This window comes from Strigops habroptila, chromosome 13, assembly GCF_004027225.2.
Source record: "Strigops habroptila isolate Jane chromosome 13, bStrHab1.2.pri, whole genome shotgun sequence".
In the NCBI taxonomy this organism is placed as follows: Eukaryota; Metazoa; Chordata; class Aves; order Psittaciformes; family Psittacidae; genus Strigops; species Strigops habroptila.
This window is the reverse complement of record NC_044289.2, coordinates 332292-349916: the sequence shown is the minus strand read 5'-3', so window position 1 is coordinate 349916 and position 17625 is coordinate 332292. Positions and strand designations below refer to the sequence as shown.

The 17625-nt window shown below is 52.8% G+C and overlaps 1 protein-coding gene and 1 long non-coding RNA gene across 2 annotated transcripts; one reads left to right on the top strand and one right to left on the bottom strand.

Annotated features, from left to right (window-relative positions):
* Positions 1 to 4192: 4192 nt before the first annotated feature.
* Positions 4193 to 9130, bottom strand: LOC115615168. The gene is made up of 4 exons (XR_003993974.1): positions 8724 to 9130; positions 8371 to 8462; positions 4943 to 5058; positions 4193 to 4352 (listed from the first exon to the last, which is right to left on the bottom strand). It is a non-coding gene; the product is annotated as an uncharacterized LOC115615168 (long non-coding RNA).
* A 506-nt stretch (positions 9131 to 9636) lies between these two features.
* SLC32A1 (solute carrier family 32 member 1) lies at positions 9637 to 14000 on the top strand. The gene is made up of 2 exons (XM_030503025.1): positions 9637 to 11027; positions 11683 to 14000. The coding sequence occupies exons 1-2, from the start codon at positions 10650 to 10652 to the stop codon at positions 12868 to 12870; spliced, it is 1566 nt and encodes a 521-aa protein (XP_030358885.1). The 5' UTR covers positions 9637 to 10649; the 3' UTR covers positions 12871 to 14000.
* The last annotated feature ends 3625 nt before the right edge of the window (positions 14001 to 17625 follow it).

The window sequence follows — 17625 nt, the reverse complement described above, 5'->3', positions numbered from 1 at the left end:
TTGTCCTGTCCCTACAGGCCCTTGTCCAAAGCCCCTCTCCAGGTTTCCTGGAGCCCCTTTAGGCACTGGAGCTGCTCTAAGGCCTCCCCTTCAGGAGCCTTCTCTTCTCCAGGCTGACCCAGCCCAGCTCTCTCAGCCTGGCTCCAGAGCAGAGCTGCTCCAGCCCTCGCAGCAGCTCCGGGGCCTCCTCTGGCCTCGCTCCAGCAGTTCCACGTCCCTCTTGTGCTGTTGCCCCAGAGCTGGATCAGGACTGCAAGGGGGTCTCCCCAGAGCGCAGCAGAGGGCCAGGATCCCATCCCTCGACCTGCTGCTCACGCTCTGAGGGTGCAGCCCATCAGCCATTTATCTTACCCACAACTCCAAAAAGTGCTATTTTTTTGCTCTTACCTGGAGGGCACAGCTGGGGGTGACATCAGCCACCAAAGCAGTGGTGGCTCTGATCTCTGCCCATCCTGGATGTTCAGACAGGTTTAAGTTGAAAACAAGAAAGATACCCAAGAGAGGAGCCACAAATTCTAATACCTGGCTGATGGGTTAACAGGGTGCATGTTACAGCTCCTGGTCTCTTCATCGCAGCCCTTCTTGTCCTGGGAGCACCCCTTAGCTGAGCTGGTGTCTTTATTGCGGGCAGCTGATCATCTCTGTAATGATGCCATTTGTGACTAATCTTACAGGATTAAAAATGAACTGTAGCTGCTGCGGCTTCCACCTTTGCCGCATAGCAACGAGAGCAGAAAGTCAATTAATTACCTTCCCACTGGAATCCAGGGGCCCTTTCGTCCTCAGCTCAGCCAAGTGTGTAATGGAAAAGAGAGTGAGGCAGGCGGTGTCTGGCCAGCTGGGAATTGCATGACAAAGTGAAAGATGAGCTCAGGGAAGAGGAGAGGGAGAGTGCTGGGGGAAAATCCTCGTCCTACAGGTTCATTTAAAAAAAAGTAAGATGCCACTGATTACAAAGTTATTGACTTATTTCCCTGCTTTCAGCTGTAGTGATGGTTCTGCAGACACTCTTGTCTCCTTGTGGGGCACCATCTGAGCTCCTGGGGACGTGGGGTTATCTGCTCTGAACTCCTCCCTGCTTTGGAACTCTGCTTTCAAGAAGTTTCCCTCGGTCATGGTCATTTTATGGCTGCCATAGCCTCTCATGTTGCCCCAGAGAGATGCCACATAGCAGCTGTTTGGTTGTTCTGGGAGCTGGTTTCGAAGGTGACTTCCACTGCTCTTTCAGGTGGCCTTCTATTGTGAAGGTTAACAGAAACATCATTTAAAGATTTAATTTCCTCAGAAAGATTGATGGATGGGTATAAACAGAACTGAAAAAACATGGGTGATGATGCAGGTCACCTTGCCTGGGTTAGGACCAGGGACATCACGAATCACACCTCCTGTGGCAGAAAAGAAGAGACAATGGAAGCAAGGAGAATGAACTGGGATATGCACAAGCCTCCAGCATGGCTAGCTTGTGGAGCCAGGCAGAGCCATTGGGTGAAGAGGGGATCCCTGTGGAGGGGTCTGCTGGGATGGCAGCAGCAAGGTGTTAGGAATATTCCCATACGACATCCTTGTCTCTAAGTTGGAGAGACATTAATTTGATAGATGGATGACTCAGTGCATAAAGAACTGGCTCAATGGCCGCATGCAAAGAGTTGTGGTAAACAGCTCGATGTCCAGTTGGAAAACTGTAACGAGTGGTGTCCCTCAGGGGTCGGTGTTGGGACCGGTCCTGTTCAACATCTTTGTCAGCGACATGGGCAGTGGGATTGAGTGCGCTCTCAGCAAGTTTGCCGACGACACCAAGCTGTGTGGTTCGGTTGATACGCTGGAGGGAAGGGATGCCATCCAGAGGGACCTTGACACGCTTGTGAGGTGGGCAGATGCCAACCTTATGAAGTTTAACCAAGCCAAGTATAAGGTCCTACACCTGGGTCGGGGCAATCCCAGGCACTGCTACAGGCTGGGCGGAGAAGAGATTCAGAGCAGCCCTGCAGAGAAGGACTTGGGGGTGTTGGTTGACGAGAAGCTTAACATGAGCTGGCTTCAGTGTGCGCTTGCAGCCCAGAAAGCCAACCGTATCCTGGGCTGCATCAAAAGAAGCGTGACCAGCAGGTCGAAGGAGGTGATCCTGCCCCTCTACTCTGCTCTCGTGAGACTCCCCTTGCAGTACTGTGTGCAGTTCTGGTGTCCTCAACATCAGAAGGCCATGGAGCTGTTGGAGTGAGTCCAGAGGGGGCCGCAAGGATGGTGAGGGACTGAAGCACCTCCCGTATGGAGACAGGCTGAGAAAGTTGGGGCTGTTCAGCCTGGAGAAGAGAAGCTGCATGGAGACCTCATAGCAGCCTTCCAGTATCTGAAGGGGGTCTATAAGGATGCTGGGGAGGGACTCTTCCTTAGGGACTGTAGTGGTAGGACAAGGTGGCTTCAAACTTCAACAGGGGAAGTTTAGATTAGATAGAAGGAAGAAGTTCTTTCAAGTGAGGGTGGTGAAGCACTGGAATGGGTTGCCCAGGGAGGTTGTGGATGCTCCATCCCTGGTGGTGTTCAAGGCCAGGTTGGACAGAGCCTTGGGCCACATGGTTTAGTGTGAGGCGTCCCTGCCCATGGCAGGGGGGTTGGAACTAGGTGATCTTAAGGTCCATTCCAAGCCTTACTATTCTATGATACTATGATAATATCAGAGGGAAATTTGACATGAGATGACTAGAAAGGCTTCCTGGTTTGTAGAAAGACTTAAGCCTAGAGAGACCATGCAAAGCGAATCCCTCTAGTTCAACTTTACCTCCAGGCACTTGTGTCCTGTTATCAGCTGGGATATGAGCTGAACAGGGCTTAAATGATTTATCTACAGTGACAAAGCTCCAGTGACTGAAATGGGAACAAGAAGGTTTAATCTCTGCTTTCCTGCACAAACTGGGATTACACAAGTCTGGGATCCCAAGGTGCTCATTTCCCATTAGGGGTTTGCACCATATAAGGAAGGTTCTGGCAAAACAAACCTCCAGCTTTATCAGCCAAAGACCTCTGGCCAGGCAAGAAGGATGCCGGCTCCTCCTGAAAGGACAATGCAGGTGCTGTGCTCAGCTTGGTAAATTGAATGACATTTGGAGGCCTTGAAGAACAAGTCCTATGGATCTTCTATCAGTACAATCTTCAAAACATGTTTAATAAGTTAATCCTAAAATTAGGTGGTTTAGTATTGGAAGAGAGTTCCTGAATCACAGTCCTGCTTTCAGACAGCCCAGCCCTCTCCTTTCCCAGGCTTTCAGACCTCTTTCACTCAGTTTTCTGACATGCTCCAGGGAGAAGTAGTAAATTTAAGTCTCATTATTAATTTTTCTCAGCCACAGTTTACATGTGTACAGGGGAAGGTAATCACAGAGCGACCTTCCCTGCTGTTCTTTTCCTGAGGTTCAACACTCTCCAAATTTCTTTTTGTCATAAATCAATTAACTAAATTGCTTAAGAAGTGCTTTTCTATTAAAAGAAGATAGTGTTATGATGCCAAAAGGTTTATTATGAGAAGTGTCCATTTAATAGTAGTACTTTGAGTTTACAGGCTCCTGTCTTCTCCTCAAAGTTTAAAGGCTTTGAGTATGCGTAAGACTCCTTTGTGAAACTTATATTCTGGTATGGATTTGCAGAACCCAGCAGAGAGGCAACGGCCTCGCTGCCACCATGAGCATCACTGAGCCTCCAGCAATTGCCCCGAGCTGGCTAGCAAGGATGGAGAGAGCAAGCAGAAATGCTGCATTAGTGCATAGAAAGTACTCCAGGGTACTGTGTAGCCACTGCTTTGGTGGGCTCATTGCTGCAACGGGGTTTTAAGACTAAAGTAGGGTCAATGCAATAAAAAAGGACCACAGAACCATGGAAGGGTTTGTGTTGGAAGGGACCTTAAAGCTCACCCAGTTCCAACCCCTGCCACGAGCAGGGACACCTTCCACTGGAGCAGGTTGCTCCAAGCCCCTGTGTCCAACCTGGCCTTGAACACTGCCAGGAATGGAGCAGCCACAGCTTCTCTGGGCACCCTGTGCCAGCGCCTCAGCACCCTCACAGGGAAGAGCTTCTGCCTAAGAGCTCATTTGTATCTCCTCTCCCTAAGTAGCCTGTGGTCAGATGAAGCCCCAGTCCTGGAGAGATTTTATATCTTTCCCCCCCACCCCTTTTTTTTCTGTCTTAAAAAAAAAAAAAAAAAAAAATTCTTGCTTTTATTTTATCATTCAGGCTGTGGGGGCCTCTCAGAGCAGAGGGGCAGCACCGGCAGCTGGCTTTGCCTTTGGGGTGTTTCCTGTCAGGAGGACTCAGTCTCTGCCAGCTCCATCTCCCATCTGTCCATTTTCCTTCTCCATTTGTGTCTATTTTCAATAAAAGCAGGTCAAAACCACAGACAGTTAACCACATCTCTTGCAAACATCTCCCAGCCCCATCCAAAAGCCAAGACCAGCATACTGGGAAAACCTGCCCCCCACTTTGTGATATTCCCAGCAATTCAGCCAAGGCTAACAGGGGAAGGCAGCAGGCACAGGCTTGCATGTGTCTTCCTTTAACAGGACCTTGCTCAGTGTTTTGGGGTGAGAAAATCAGGTCCACCAAAGCCAGGGACTGGTGCTACCTGGCTCCCACATCGCTCTGTGGAGCCTCACGTAGAGAGGCTGCTGTTTCCAGGGGCAGGAATCAGATGTGCAGCCTGCACGTGCCGACAGCATCAATTCATTTGGGATTTTTTTTTTTTTGTCAGAGGCCAAAAATAAAAGCCACATAAAGTACATGGTCAAAATCTGAGCTGAGAAACACCGCAGGAAGGTACTGCTGTGGCATAAGGAAGGCCAACAAGCAAAGAGAGGTATGACATTGCTTGATCCAGAGCGGAACACAGCTCAGCCCACAGCAATGCTTCCAGTGCTGCCGAGTCGGCTGCTGGAGAGGGTGACACAGAAAACCTCACCTCATACTGTGTTTGTGAGTCCTCTGCATGCCCGCTGGTAGCTCCCGCTGGTAGCTTCTGCAGCAAACCAGGGACCTGGCCTCAGGCAGAACCAGCCTTGCTGGGAGTCCATGTAGCTGAGGGTAAAATGCAAGGAGATGTAGTTAAAAATCTCAGCACCTACAAAGTACCCACTTTCCTAGTCCATAATAATTTCTTATGAAATACAAGAGCATGTACATATATGAATATTTAATTTGACAGTGATGAAGCTTTATATATAAAATGAAAATGCTGTTAAGCTCGTGGGAACAATATGACTTGCATAGTTAGCTGGGAATTTGGCATTGCAAGTAACCAATGGCTATCTCTTAATTTTTATGTCAACAATAAAGACAAACTATGAGTTAAAATTAATTCCAACTTATTGAAGTATCTTTGAGAACATGTTGTGGTCAAATTGCAAATGCATTTTTAGTTTATACATGATAATTGTTTATCAGGCCTCTTCCCTTCTGGGAAATGAAAAGCACAGAAATTCATGCACAAACTGTCTCCCAAATTACAGACCAAGAATTGTCTATTTTGCAAATAATGCAGTTAAATCAAAAAGCTTTTATTTAGTTTTTACATATTTCCAGGTGACTTTTCTTATTGTAAGACTTGTTAATCTAAAATTATGACATTCCCAGCCCTTTATCTGCTATCTTTGGTTTATGTCTCTATAATTTAGGCAGCCATTTTGTGTGCAGTAAAAAAATTAAATAAAGAAGGGACATCCATTGCAGGCTTTCTCCTGGAGACTTTGCTTTTGGGTTTCACTCTGTTACAGCTATCTTTCAGCAAACTATCTGTCATCCTGGCTAAAACTGTCTTTGCTTGAACATCACACTGCAAATTAATTCAGCCTCAGTATCCAGTGCCGAACAGCAGCTTGTGTGATTCTACATCCAGCCTTTCCACTTTACACCCTAAACACTGACATGTGAGCTCTAAACGTGGGCAAGGAGAAGGTGGGACCCAAGGCAGGGATGTTCATTATGCGGTACTAGGTCTACTTTCTCAGCCCTAGTACCATACTGCACACCATACTGCACACTGTAGCCCATCTTCCCCTCCGAAATCCACTTGCTCTGCACCACACACTGACACCAATGCCTTTTCTTTCCCTACCCTCCTGAAATTCCCAGAGCTATTAACTAGGTCACAGGAGCTGGTCCCAGTCCAGCAGTTTATCTAATTGCCTTTTTATAGTATATTGTGCAACTCTTTATTATCCCATCAGAGCCCCATGCGTGGTGCCTGAGGGGGACGGGAGGCAGAGCTGGGTTGAAGCTCGCTGCAGCACAGCCACTAGTGCTCGGGAGCGAAGGATGAGCTTGTGCATCCCTGATGCTGTCGGGATGGCGACAGCCTGGGCAATAAACCCAGGAGGTGCAGCCGGGGGGCACAGTGGACCACTTCTGACGCCTGCAATCGCAGCTCTAGGTACACGTGTATGTGTCTGGGAGGGGCAGCTGCTTCTCCAAGAACAAGTGTCTGTATTGAACTGCACTAGGTCTGCTCTGGGCAGGCTGGTCTTTGGGCAGACGTGGCCTGGGAAATGTTCTCGTCTGGTGCGGCAGAAGGTGCCCTCCGGCCTTGTCTCTGCAGCTAGCAACTCTGCTGATGGCGCCCAGTAGCAGGGTTTGGGGCATGGGGAAATTCTGTGGCATAAAGAAGGAGGCTGAGCAGGAATCAGGGGGTCACATGCTTGCAGTCGAACACCCAGGCTTTCAGTATTACAGAAGAAGGTGAAGCTGAGCACACAGGAATTGCAAGTCCCCTGTTTCATACAGAGAAGATTTGTCTGAGGCAGTTCGCAGCCCACCGAAGCCCATGAGAATCCAGCTCTTTGGGGTTTGGGAGCCTGACTGAGCAGTGAACTACGAGTGATGCTTGTCCTGCCTCCAAAATAATCGCACCTTCATGCAACTGCCACTGCCCTGTGCCACTCAACAGCCTGGAGAGGGGCTATAGGAAGGCAACCCACCGGGGCTGTTCTTTCCTGCTCTCCTGAAATGATTTTTGAGCACTAATAGCTCTTTTCCACAGCTACAACCTCCCACCCGCCGCGTCTGCTTTGCGGAGATAAGGCAGAGTCATTCCTCCAGCTGGACCTGTGGTGCCTGGGGGGGTCTGGGAGAGCTGTCCCCGCCGGAGTGGGGCTGCCCGAGGGGGACAGACCCTCAGCCCGCCCCAGGGAGCGGCTCTCCGGGGAAGGAGCACTTGGGGCAGAAGCACCCCAGGCAGCGGGAGGGCGCCGGCTCGCTGCAGGCTCGCCCTCTACTTTTAGCTTCATCCGAAACGATTTGCAGCTCAAACGCCCCCCTGAGAGCCGCTAACCTTTGGAGGAGGATTTGGCACCGTTATCCTGCTCGGGTTCACGAGCTCGAGGAGCCCAGGAGCGACGCGGCTGCCTCCGTTCGTCCCTCCGTCCCTCCGTCCGTCCCGCACGGCGATGGGGAGGGCAGCAGAGGTAAATGCCCCGACCCCTCTCTCCATCTCTCCGCTTTGCCCTCCCTCTTCCTCTGTCCCTCTGCTCTACCCCCCACCTCTTGCTGTGAGCTTTATCCCGGGTTTAGCCGCAGGTAGAAATTCCGGGGTTCTTTTTCCATCCAGCCGCTGCTGCACAAAGTCTCGTTCTCGGAGCCCGTCCCGGCTCAGGCGATGCCCGGGGGGGGTGTTTCCAACCGGGCAGCGAGGCAGCGGCTGCCGGGGTCGGGATCGGGCTCGGCCTCCCACCGTTAGAACCGAGCATGGGGTCACCGAGTGGTCGCAGAGGCACCCCCGGCACGTCATCCCTCAGCTCGTGAACCCCGCGGACCTCGGCAGCCCTGAACTCCTCAGCATCCCTCCGGCATCACTGAATACCCCCTCCGAACCCCCCCAGTTTCCCGTTTGCTTCGGTGTCAGCTGGTGCCTTGCCGGGTGCTGAGGTGCGAGGGTCCCTGGGCTAGGCGTATGGTCATGCTCCCTGCGGGGTTTGGGGTTTTCTTTTTTTCTTTTTTGTTTGGTTTTGTTTTATGGTTTTGGTTTTGGGTTTTTTTTTTGTGCGTGGTGGGGTTTGGGATTTTGGTTTGTTTTGGGGGTTTTTTTGTTTGGGTTTCTAATTATTATTATTTTAATTTGATTAGTTTATTTTAATTTTGATTGTTTTCTTTTTATTATTTTTATTTAGTCGGGTTGGTTTGGTTTTGTTGTTATTTATTTATCTGGTTGATTGGTTTGTTAGTTATTATTTCTGCCAGAACTGTCTCCCGGCACATCTCAAACACGCCGGATGCTCAACCACCAGCCGAAAGCCCGTCTCCTCCACCCTCGGCACGATGCCGTTGGTGGCTCCCTCGTCCTCTCCCCGGCACCGGGGGCTGCGGAAGAGCGGGGGAGTTTAGGAAATATCCACGCACCGGGGGAATTTTCGTCCTTTCTTCCCTGATTTCCTGCAGCCTCCAGCAATAGGTATCTTCCACGTCTTCGTTCACAATGAACTTGGCTTGGGCTAAATTGGGAAAAGAAAAAAAAAAAAAAGAAAAAAGAGAGAAACCGTTGAATTCCCCCCGAGGTGTCCATCGGAGCAGTCGTTTTCCAGGGCTGTAAGGAAGCGAAACGGCGGCGGCGGCCCGAGCCCTGCGTCCTCCCCAGCTGGATTTAACGTCCCCGTTAATCGCTGCCCACTGGGGCCACGTCGCGGGCAGGACGCTGCGAACCCCAGGCCGAAAAAGGGTCCCGCTCGGTGTTCCCGACCTATTTGTGCACTGACATGAGATAATCCCTCCAGGAAGGAGGGGGTGCGCCTCTCTCCGCCGCCTTCACCCCCTCACCGGAGCCGTTCCTACATTATATCCGCGTTTTGTGGGGACCGTCTGCCTCTGCCACGCTGGGAGCCGGCAGCCCCTCGGGGTAAAGAAGCCGTCACCGCGGGTATTATTTATATAGACAAAAATTTAATAAAGGAATCTATATTATAATATATATACTATGTATAATATATAGCATATATTAATATACATTTTATATACAAATATATTTTATATATATTATATAAACTTTTTTTTTTCTTTAAATGCATTTCGGTCGCTTTGTACCCGATTTCCTTTTGGATTCTGGCAAGAAACAAAAGGGTTGTTGGAGGATTTTTTTCCCAGTAGCGGGGATTCGCTCCCCACCTTCTCGGGTTCCGCAGCCCCCCCGTACCCGCACCTACAGCCCCAGCCCCTGCCCCAGCTCCAGCCCCAGCTCCAGCCCTGCCCCAGCCTCAGCTCCAGAGTCAGCCCCAGCCCCAGCGCTCCCTTCCCGGTCCCCCAAACAACGACATTCACAACAATTCAGCTCTGTCTTTGCCGCCCATCTGTAGTTTAAAAATATTCTTTTTTTGCCTTGCAAAGCAGGAAACGAAACACAGATTCCCCCCACCCCAATGAACATCTATTTATTTTTTATTCCAAATAACTAATCAAACGGTCTCCCCGCAGCAGAGAAACTGTCACACACAGTACCCCAAAATGCCAACGCTCCACCCGCTACCTTGTGCTGGTCGTTGTCACAGCACAGGACGGGGATTTCTCGTTGCCAATGTTCGCTCTGTTGGCTGCTCACCTCGGAAATATTTTAAATAAAGAAAAAATACAGTCAGGCTTTTTCATTACAAATAAATATGAGCGTTTGTGAGCAAATCGAAAATAGCGGTATTTATTTTAAAGGAAGGAGACTCTCTACATGAGATGGGGGTACCGTTTGAAGGTAGCAGCGGAGCCCCGCCCCGGTGCGGGTCCGCGGGGTAGAGCCGCCCGTCTGCGAGCCCGGAACGGGAGTGGGAACCCGTTTCCCTCCGGTGTCGGAGCCCACGGATCAGACGAATCGTTCTCTAGAGCTGAGCCCTGCTCACTGCCCGCGGATTTCCCCACGCTCCGCAACCGCGGCAGGACACAGTGCCCAAGGCTGTGCCCAAGCTCCGAAGGGGCCTTGGGTTTTGGCGGGGAGAAAAAAGAAAGAGGAGGGAGCGTGAGGGAGGAAATTTCGTTAGGAACCGGCCCAGAGCCGTTTGTTCGTCTCGTTAATGGGGATCTTTTGTTTCGCCGTGGGGAAGGGGCTGGCGGCGCGGTCGTGGGGCAGGGTATGGGGCTGGGCGTGGGGCAGGGCGGGCAGCGCAGGGGCTGCGGTGCAGGAGTGGGGGGTCTGCGCTGCGGCGCTGCTGGCCCGGCGGGGGAGGAGGGTGCGGGGGGGGCCGGGCTTGGCCGGGGTGCTGGTACCTCCCCCAGAAATGCAGCAATTCTCCCCCCTCTCCCTCTTCTCTCCGCGAGGTGGGCGCACTGCGATGGAGATGCTGCGCGCTCTGCCAGGGGCTTGCGCTGCCCGTCTGGTGACAGTCGCCGGCTGCTGACAGCCCCCCCCATCCCGGCCCGGCCCGGCTCGACACCCCGATCCCGCCGCGAGGCCCGGCGGAGAGGCGCGGAGCAGCGCGGAGGGGCGCGGGGCGGACCCGCAGCTGCCGGCCGCGGTGTCATGCCCCTGGGCAGCCCGGCGGGGCCCCGCTCGCATCGCACCAGTACGCGGGGGTAGCGGCTCTCAGCAGTCCCCGCCGCCGCCGTCCCTCGCCGGGCGCTGAGGCCCCGTCCGCCGCCCCGCCGCTCGCCCGCCCCGTCGGGTCTGTCCTTCATCGAACAGTGCCGTAGTCCGACCTGCCACCATGGCCACCCTCCTCCGCAGCAAGCTTTCCAACGTGGCCACCTCGGTGTCCAACAAGTCCCAGGCGAAGATGAGTGGCATGTTCGCGAGGATGGGCTTCCAGGCGGCCACCGACGAGGAGGCGGTGGGGTTCGCCCACTGCGATGACCTGGACATGGAGCATCGGCAGGGGCTGCAGATGGACATCCTCAAGTCCGACAGCGGCGAGGAGGGAGCCGAGCTGCCCTTGGAAGGGGACATCCACTACCAGCGGGACGGTACCGGGCCCCCGCCGCCCTCCGCCACGAAGGAGGCTGACGGCTGCCCGGAGCTTTCTGGGCAGGGCAAGCCCAAGATCACGGCTTGGGAGGCAGGATGGAATGTCACCAACGCCATCCAGGTACGACCACGGGCACCGCAGAGAGCTCCCAGTCCCGCTTCTGCCCTTCCCTTCTCCTTTCTGCCCCCTCCTCCTCCCCCGGGCTGATGGCAAACCTGCCAGAGGGAAAAGGGGGAAAAAAAAAAAAAAGGGGGGAAAAAAAGGAGGGGGGTAAAAACATAAAAAAAAAGGAAAGGCAAACCCCCAACTCCGGATCTCTGCTTTGTCCCCCACCCTGGAATGGAGCACAGAGCCATTGAGGGGATGCACAGCCCCAAGCCCTGTCTCCGCACCAGGTGTGCCCCAGCACGGGAGGGACCCCAGGTGGGTGTGGGACTGCGCAGGGTTGGGCCTATGTCTGGCCCCTCCAGGGGTCCCTGGCTTTGGGCTCTTGGTGCACTGAGAGGGTAGAGATTGTGATTGGGGTGAAGCCAGGGTGCCAAAAATGTGCTCCAGAGTGGGATTGTGCAGGTGGGACTGTGCGGGTGCTACATCAGAGAGAAGGGGGGTCTGCAATGGTGTGTGACCATCAGTGCATGGCGTGACTGTGTGACCAGCTGTGTGGGTGCGATGGTGAAGCAAGACAGCGATGGTGCGTGACTGCAACTGTGTGACTGCATGTGACCGATGCCCTCCGCGAGACGAGCAACATGGTTTCCATTTTGTCTCTTTTTAGGGGATGTTTGTGCTGGGCCTACCCTATGCCATCCTTCATGGCGGATACCTGGGACTCTTTCTGATCATTTTCGCTGCAGTGGTTTGCTGCTACACAGGGAAAATCCTTATTGCCTGTCTTTATGAAGAGAATGAGGATGGGGAGATAGTCAGGGTGAGAGACTCCTACGTGGACATAGCAAACGCATGCTGTGCACCCCGCTTCCCCACCCTTGGAGGCAGGATTGTAAACGTGGCTCAGATCATTGAACTGGTCATGACCTGCATCCTTTATGTGGTGGTCAGTGGGAACCTGATGTACAACAGCTTCCCTAATCTGCCGGTCTCCCAGAAGTCATGGTCCATCATTGCCACGGCAGTCCTCCTGCCTTGTGCATTCTTGAAGAACCTCAAGGCAGTCTCCAAGTTCAGCTTGCTCTGCACATTGGCCCACTTTGTGATCAACATCTTGGTGATTGCCTACTGCCTCTCCAGGGCACGCGACTGGGCCTGGGACAAAGTCAAGTTTTACATTGATGTAAAGAAGTTTCCCATCTCCATTGGCATTATTGTCTTCAGCTACACCTCTCAGATCTTTCTGCCTTCCTTGGAGGGCAACATGCAGAACCCCAAGGAGTTTCACTGCATGATGAACTGGACTCACATAGCAGCTTGTATCCTTAAGGGACTCTTTGCCTTGGTTGCCTATCTGACCTGGGCTGATGAGACCAAGGAAGTCATTACAGACAACTTGCCATCCACCATAAGGGCAGTAGTCAATATTTTCTTGGTGGCCAAAGCCTTGCTCTCATACCCCTTGCCATTCTTTGCCGCTGTGGAAGTCCTGGAGCGGTCCCTTTTCCAAGATGGAAACAGGGCATTTTTCCCCAACTGCTATGGGGGTGACGGGCGGCTGAAATCCTGGGGACTCACCCTCAGATGTGCCCTGGTAGTATTCACCCTGCTCATGGCTATCTATGTCCCACATTTTGCCCTCTTGATGGGTCTTACTGGGAGCCTCACAGGTGCAGGGCTCTGTTTCCTGCTCCCCAGTCTTTTCCACCTCAAACTCTTGTGGAGGAAGCTTTTGTGGCACCATGTCTTCTTTGATGTCGCCATCTTCGTTATAGGTGGTATCTGCAGCGTCTCTGGGTTCATCCACTCTTTGGAAGGCCTCATAGAGGCCTTCAGAACCAACATTGAAGACTAAAGAGGGGCCAGAGTCGGATGCTGTAAGAGAATCGCATCGAACATCTGCATAGCCAAATAATTCTGCATCCGTTTAATGGAAAGAGTCATTATTTTCGTTACGTGCATCCAACAAATTCTATGTTATAGAATCTGCAAATTAAAGGAAATAAGAACAGATGGTAAATGCCCCATCCCTGGCAGTGTTCAAGGCCAGCTTGGACAAAGCCTTGGGCAACATGGTCTAGGGTGAGGCATCCCTGCCCATGGCAGGGGGGTTGGAACTAGATGATCTTAAGGTCCTTTCCAACCCTAACTATTCTATGATTCTATGAAAGTGTTTGCCCTTCTGTCTTTTTAAATAAGCTAAGATTCAGATATATTTTTTTGTTATTTAGGATTTTTTGAAGGGAATTATCTGGTCCCCCACCCCCATCTCCTCACTCATTGCTTGAAGCTTGGCCACCCCCAAAGGACCTCTTGGGAAACAGCTGCAGTTTTCAATACTTACAGATATGCAATTCAGTGTTTCAGGAGCTGAAACACAGGTGCCGATCCGACGGGATTGGGTTACTGCACTCACAGATGGAAGTAAACCAGTGTCGGTGCTGGGAGCAGAGACCTTCATTCTACATGGTATGAGATGGATGTAGGTGAGACCTAGATGGTCCAACCAGCCCAACAAGCCCAAGCAGCAGCTGCTGAGCAGTAATGCCAGTTACCTGCCCTGTTTACAGCATAGTTACATGGGTGTCAGGACTGCTTAATTCTGCTTAATTCTTCCATCCAAATCCACATTGAGGAACGACGCTTCCCATCAATTACAATGTTTTGCCTCTGGCTGAAATCTTGGAGTCCACTTCTTGGTGACTTTTGTTTCATTCTGTTTTAACAATTTCATTTCTAAATTATGAAAAGTTAAAAAATATATATCTGTATTGTTGGATTTGACATTGTTCAGGATACAGGAACAAACCAATTAATTCTGTGCAATCTACCAGATCTGTGGAGCTGTTTCCAATGTATGTGTGGTGTCATTGTGGTAAATAAGACAAAAAATGTATAGCAGAAAAAAACCCCAACAAATCTATCTTTAACATATAATGTGGTACATAAATATATGGAACAATAAAGAGCAGACATAGTCGGTGAGGCTGGCCTGGTTTGTGGGGCCTGGGGAGCTGGGCAGGGCAGAGAAGATTCAGCCTCCTCATGCCCACTCGCATTGGTGATACCCAAGGCGCACCGATGGTGAAATTAAGCTGGTTGCAAGAGGTAGGACATGTACATTTTGGGAAGGGGTGGTCCCTGCCCCCTGCCCAGCTTTGCTTTACCTGGTAGCTCAGACTCCCAGGAATGGATGGAATTTGCAGATGTGCCCCAAGATTTTTGTTCTTGTGAAAGAGGGACCCCCTCCAAAACCAAACAAATGCAATGGGGAAAGGTGGGATTAATCAAATAACGAGCTGGGGTACCCCTGGCTTGAACCAAACTCACTCTGTGATCAAAACCACCCCGATTTACACTAATTTAAAAGCCACAACCACTAATTTGTTGTCTGCCCGCTGCCGAGCAGGGATGAAAGTACTCACGGCCCTGCTCCTGCAGCCCAGGCAAAGCCGAGGCCCTGTGGGTCTCCTCTTGCTGTCCCAAATCACGTTGAGCCCCAATACGAGATGCGTCGTCCGTGTCCGGCCCCCCCCCCCCCCCCCCCCCCCCCCCGCCCCCCGAAGACAGCTCCGCATTGCAGTACTGGGGTGAGGGGATGCTGGCAGCAAAGGGCGTGAGAGCGGGGAGGATGTCCCCTCCCTGAAAAAAAACCAGCATTTTGGGCGGTTTCCAGGGCAGCCTCCAAAAGGGAATCACAGGGGAGCTGCGAGGTTTATTCCACGTGGGGACAGGGACGTGGCCACGGGTGGGTGTGGGCGTCATCTGGGTGGATTAGCCGTATTTCCCTCCTTGCCGGCCCCCTTTCCTGGGGGTATCCAGCTGTGCCACATCCTCATCATCTTCATCCTCACCCCTATCCTCACTCCTATCCCCATCCCTATGCCCACCCCTATCCCTATCCCCATCCTCACCCTGCTCCGCCTGTCCCCGCCTGGTGCCGGGGTTACCCGCAGCCGAACCGGCGCTGCCCGGCGGCTCCGCCCTTGGCGGGGGGCAGCGCCCTCACCCGACGGCGCGACCCGTACAGGGAGCAGGCTCACAGCGCGGCCGGTGGAGCTGCGCCAGGGGCTACTCCTTCACGGATGCCGCTGCTTTTCCCTGAGCCGTGAGCTCTCTGCTCCAGCTCTGTTTTCTCCCGCGGGTGCTGGGAAGAGACCAGCACGGGAGGACACCCAGCCCACCTTCTCCCCGAGATAACCCCTCGGATCCTGGGAGTAAGCGGAGAGCTGGGGAGCCCGGGCAGGTTACCACATGCCTCTGCATATCTGTGGTTCCCAGCTGCTTTGCACTCAGTGGTTGAAGGGTCCTGTGCTCTCCGTGCTCCCCACTCGGGCTGCAGGCCTGCTACCATGCCGCAGTGTAGCACAGCTCTGCTCACCTCTCCTCGTGGGCAGCTGCCTGTGCGGGTTGCGGGATGCTCACAGACCGACCTGACCCTTGTCTTTGTGCTTTCCAGGGCCTGAAGGCTCTCTGGTTCAGGGCACACGGTGGTGGAAAACGTTTTATGAAGCTGTAATTTGGCAGAGGTTTTAAACCTAATTCAACACTTTTTTCTCCTTGTGAACAGAACTTGCTTCCTGCTTGGAGCATATTGGGGGCTGTAAGGTGATTTGTGCCTTTTTTGTGACAGCGGGGGAAAGTCAGGGCAGCCAAGGGCTCCTTGCTCCTGTCCCTCAGGGTGCAGAGCAGGGGTGCCCTCAGCTCCAGCAAGGGCACCCTGAATCCCCAAGTCCTGGCCAGGCACAGCCCAGCCCCTGCTTCCCAGGAAGCGGTGATGCTGCCTGGCTGGAGGGGCTCTGCAAGGCATTTCTGCCTCCCCTGTGATGCCTGGCAGCTGGCTGTGTGGGTCCCAGGGATGACACAGAGCATCCCAGTGTCTGCCTCACTGGAGCTGCAGTAAAGCCAGTGATTACCCAGAGAGCTTCAGCGGGCTTTGTCTTGCTGTCAGTTCTGCTCAAGTGCTTCCCTCTGTGTTCCTGCTGGGTGCCGACGCATACTCACAGCTGACGCGCGACAAGCTTGTGAAACGAGCCTGCTCAGCAAGCCTGAGCAATAAGCTGAGGCTTTGTCCTCCAAACTTTTCTGTGGCTGTTGGTGCAACCCTTGTGACTTGGGCTTGAAATACAGGCAGCCCCCATCAGCCTGCCACAGCAGCATTTGGATGCAGTGCTGATGCCATTGAAAGCCTACATGAACCCAGTGCTGTGGGAGATGGGCAGCCTTTAAAATGGGGGATACAGCAGAGGGAACAAAATAAATCCCAAAATAGCAGCAGGTTTAATTTGCACAAAGCAGCCTGAAGTCTGATCTCAGTTCCAAATGGCTTTTGTCTGCAGCTTTGTAGCTCCTGGTCATGTGCTGCGGCAATCCTCTAAACCACCTCATTCTGAAACCAAGACAAAGGCCCTCTCTGCACTAGCAGGGGACAGATTTATTTATCTCTGTGTCTTTACGGTTCCTCAGGTACAATAAGGACCTCTATTTGGGTACATTCACTAAGACATCAGGGTAATATCCAATCTCTCTTATCCTCACGCACCCGCATGGCTATGCCACCCAACAGGACTGTCGGTACAAGCTGGAGCGAGGCGAGGGCAGAGCCAGCTCCTCTCTGCTTGCTGCCACTGGGAATGGGGCTCACAGAGAGGCAGGTATGGCTCTGCCTTCTTCCCACACACATGGAGCCAGAGACCTTGGCTGCGGTGGCTGTTGGATGTCTTGGCTTAATGAACCTTGAATGCTCCAAATCACGTACTCCAAACTGTTTCAGAAAATGTTAGGTTGATGGCAGCACCAATGATAGAATCATGGAATGGTTTGTGTTAGAAGGGACCTTAAAGCTCATCCAGTTCCAACCCCTGCCATGGGCAGGGACACCTTCCACTAGAGTAGGTTGCTCCAAGCCCCTGTGTCCAACCTGGCTTTGGACACTGCCAGGGATGGGGCAGCCACAGCTTCTCTGGGCACCCTGTGCCAGCGCCTCAGCACCCTCACAGGGAAGAACTTCTGCCTCAGAGCTCATCTCAATCTCCCCTCTGGCAGGTTAAAGCCATTCCCCTTGGCCTGTCCCTACAGGCCCTTGTCCAAAGCCCCTCTCCAGGTTTCTTGTAGCCCCTTTAGGCACTGGAGCTGCTCTAAGGTCTCCCCTTAAGGAGCTTTCTCTTCTCCAGGCTGACCCAGCCCAGCTCTCTCAGCCTGGCTCCAGAGCAGAGCTGCTCCAGCCCTGTAAAGTCACTGGATCTGCCCCAGATGCAGTGCTGCCAGGGGACAAGGCTCCACCTCACCCAGCTCCTTCCTTTGGTGCGAAGCTCTGCACATTGCTGATGGATCAGCAGTGGGTCATGTCCACATCTAGGAGGTGTTGCTGGCATTTGGGAGGGGACCCATGCCTCATTACCTCTGCTAGGACTTGCTATGTGACCTGGCACAGCCTCCAGTGAACAGAGCACTTTGTTCTGACCCTTTGCACTTCCCCACTGGCGAGCTGCCCTCTAATCCCCCCAAGAAGGGATTTTCTTGTCCCGCCCCAGCTCCCTTGTGCCTCGGTCCCCTCAGCAAGCAGTGGCAGGGTAATCATTTACTTCCTACCACAAGCCACTCCTGCGGA

Bases quoted from the DNA above. Each gene is read 5' to 3' on its own strand.
- SLC32A1 (XM_030503025.1), top strand. From the start codon at position 10,650: ATGGCCACCCTCCTCCGCAGCAAGCTTTCCAACGTGGCCACCTCGGTG. The intron at 11,028-11,682 runs GTACGACCACGG...GTCTCTTTTTAG, and splicing joins ATGTCACCAACGCCATCCAG to GGGATGTTTGTGCTGGGCCT.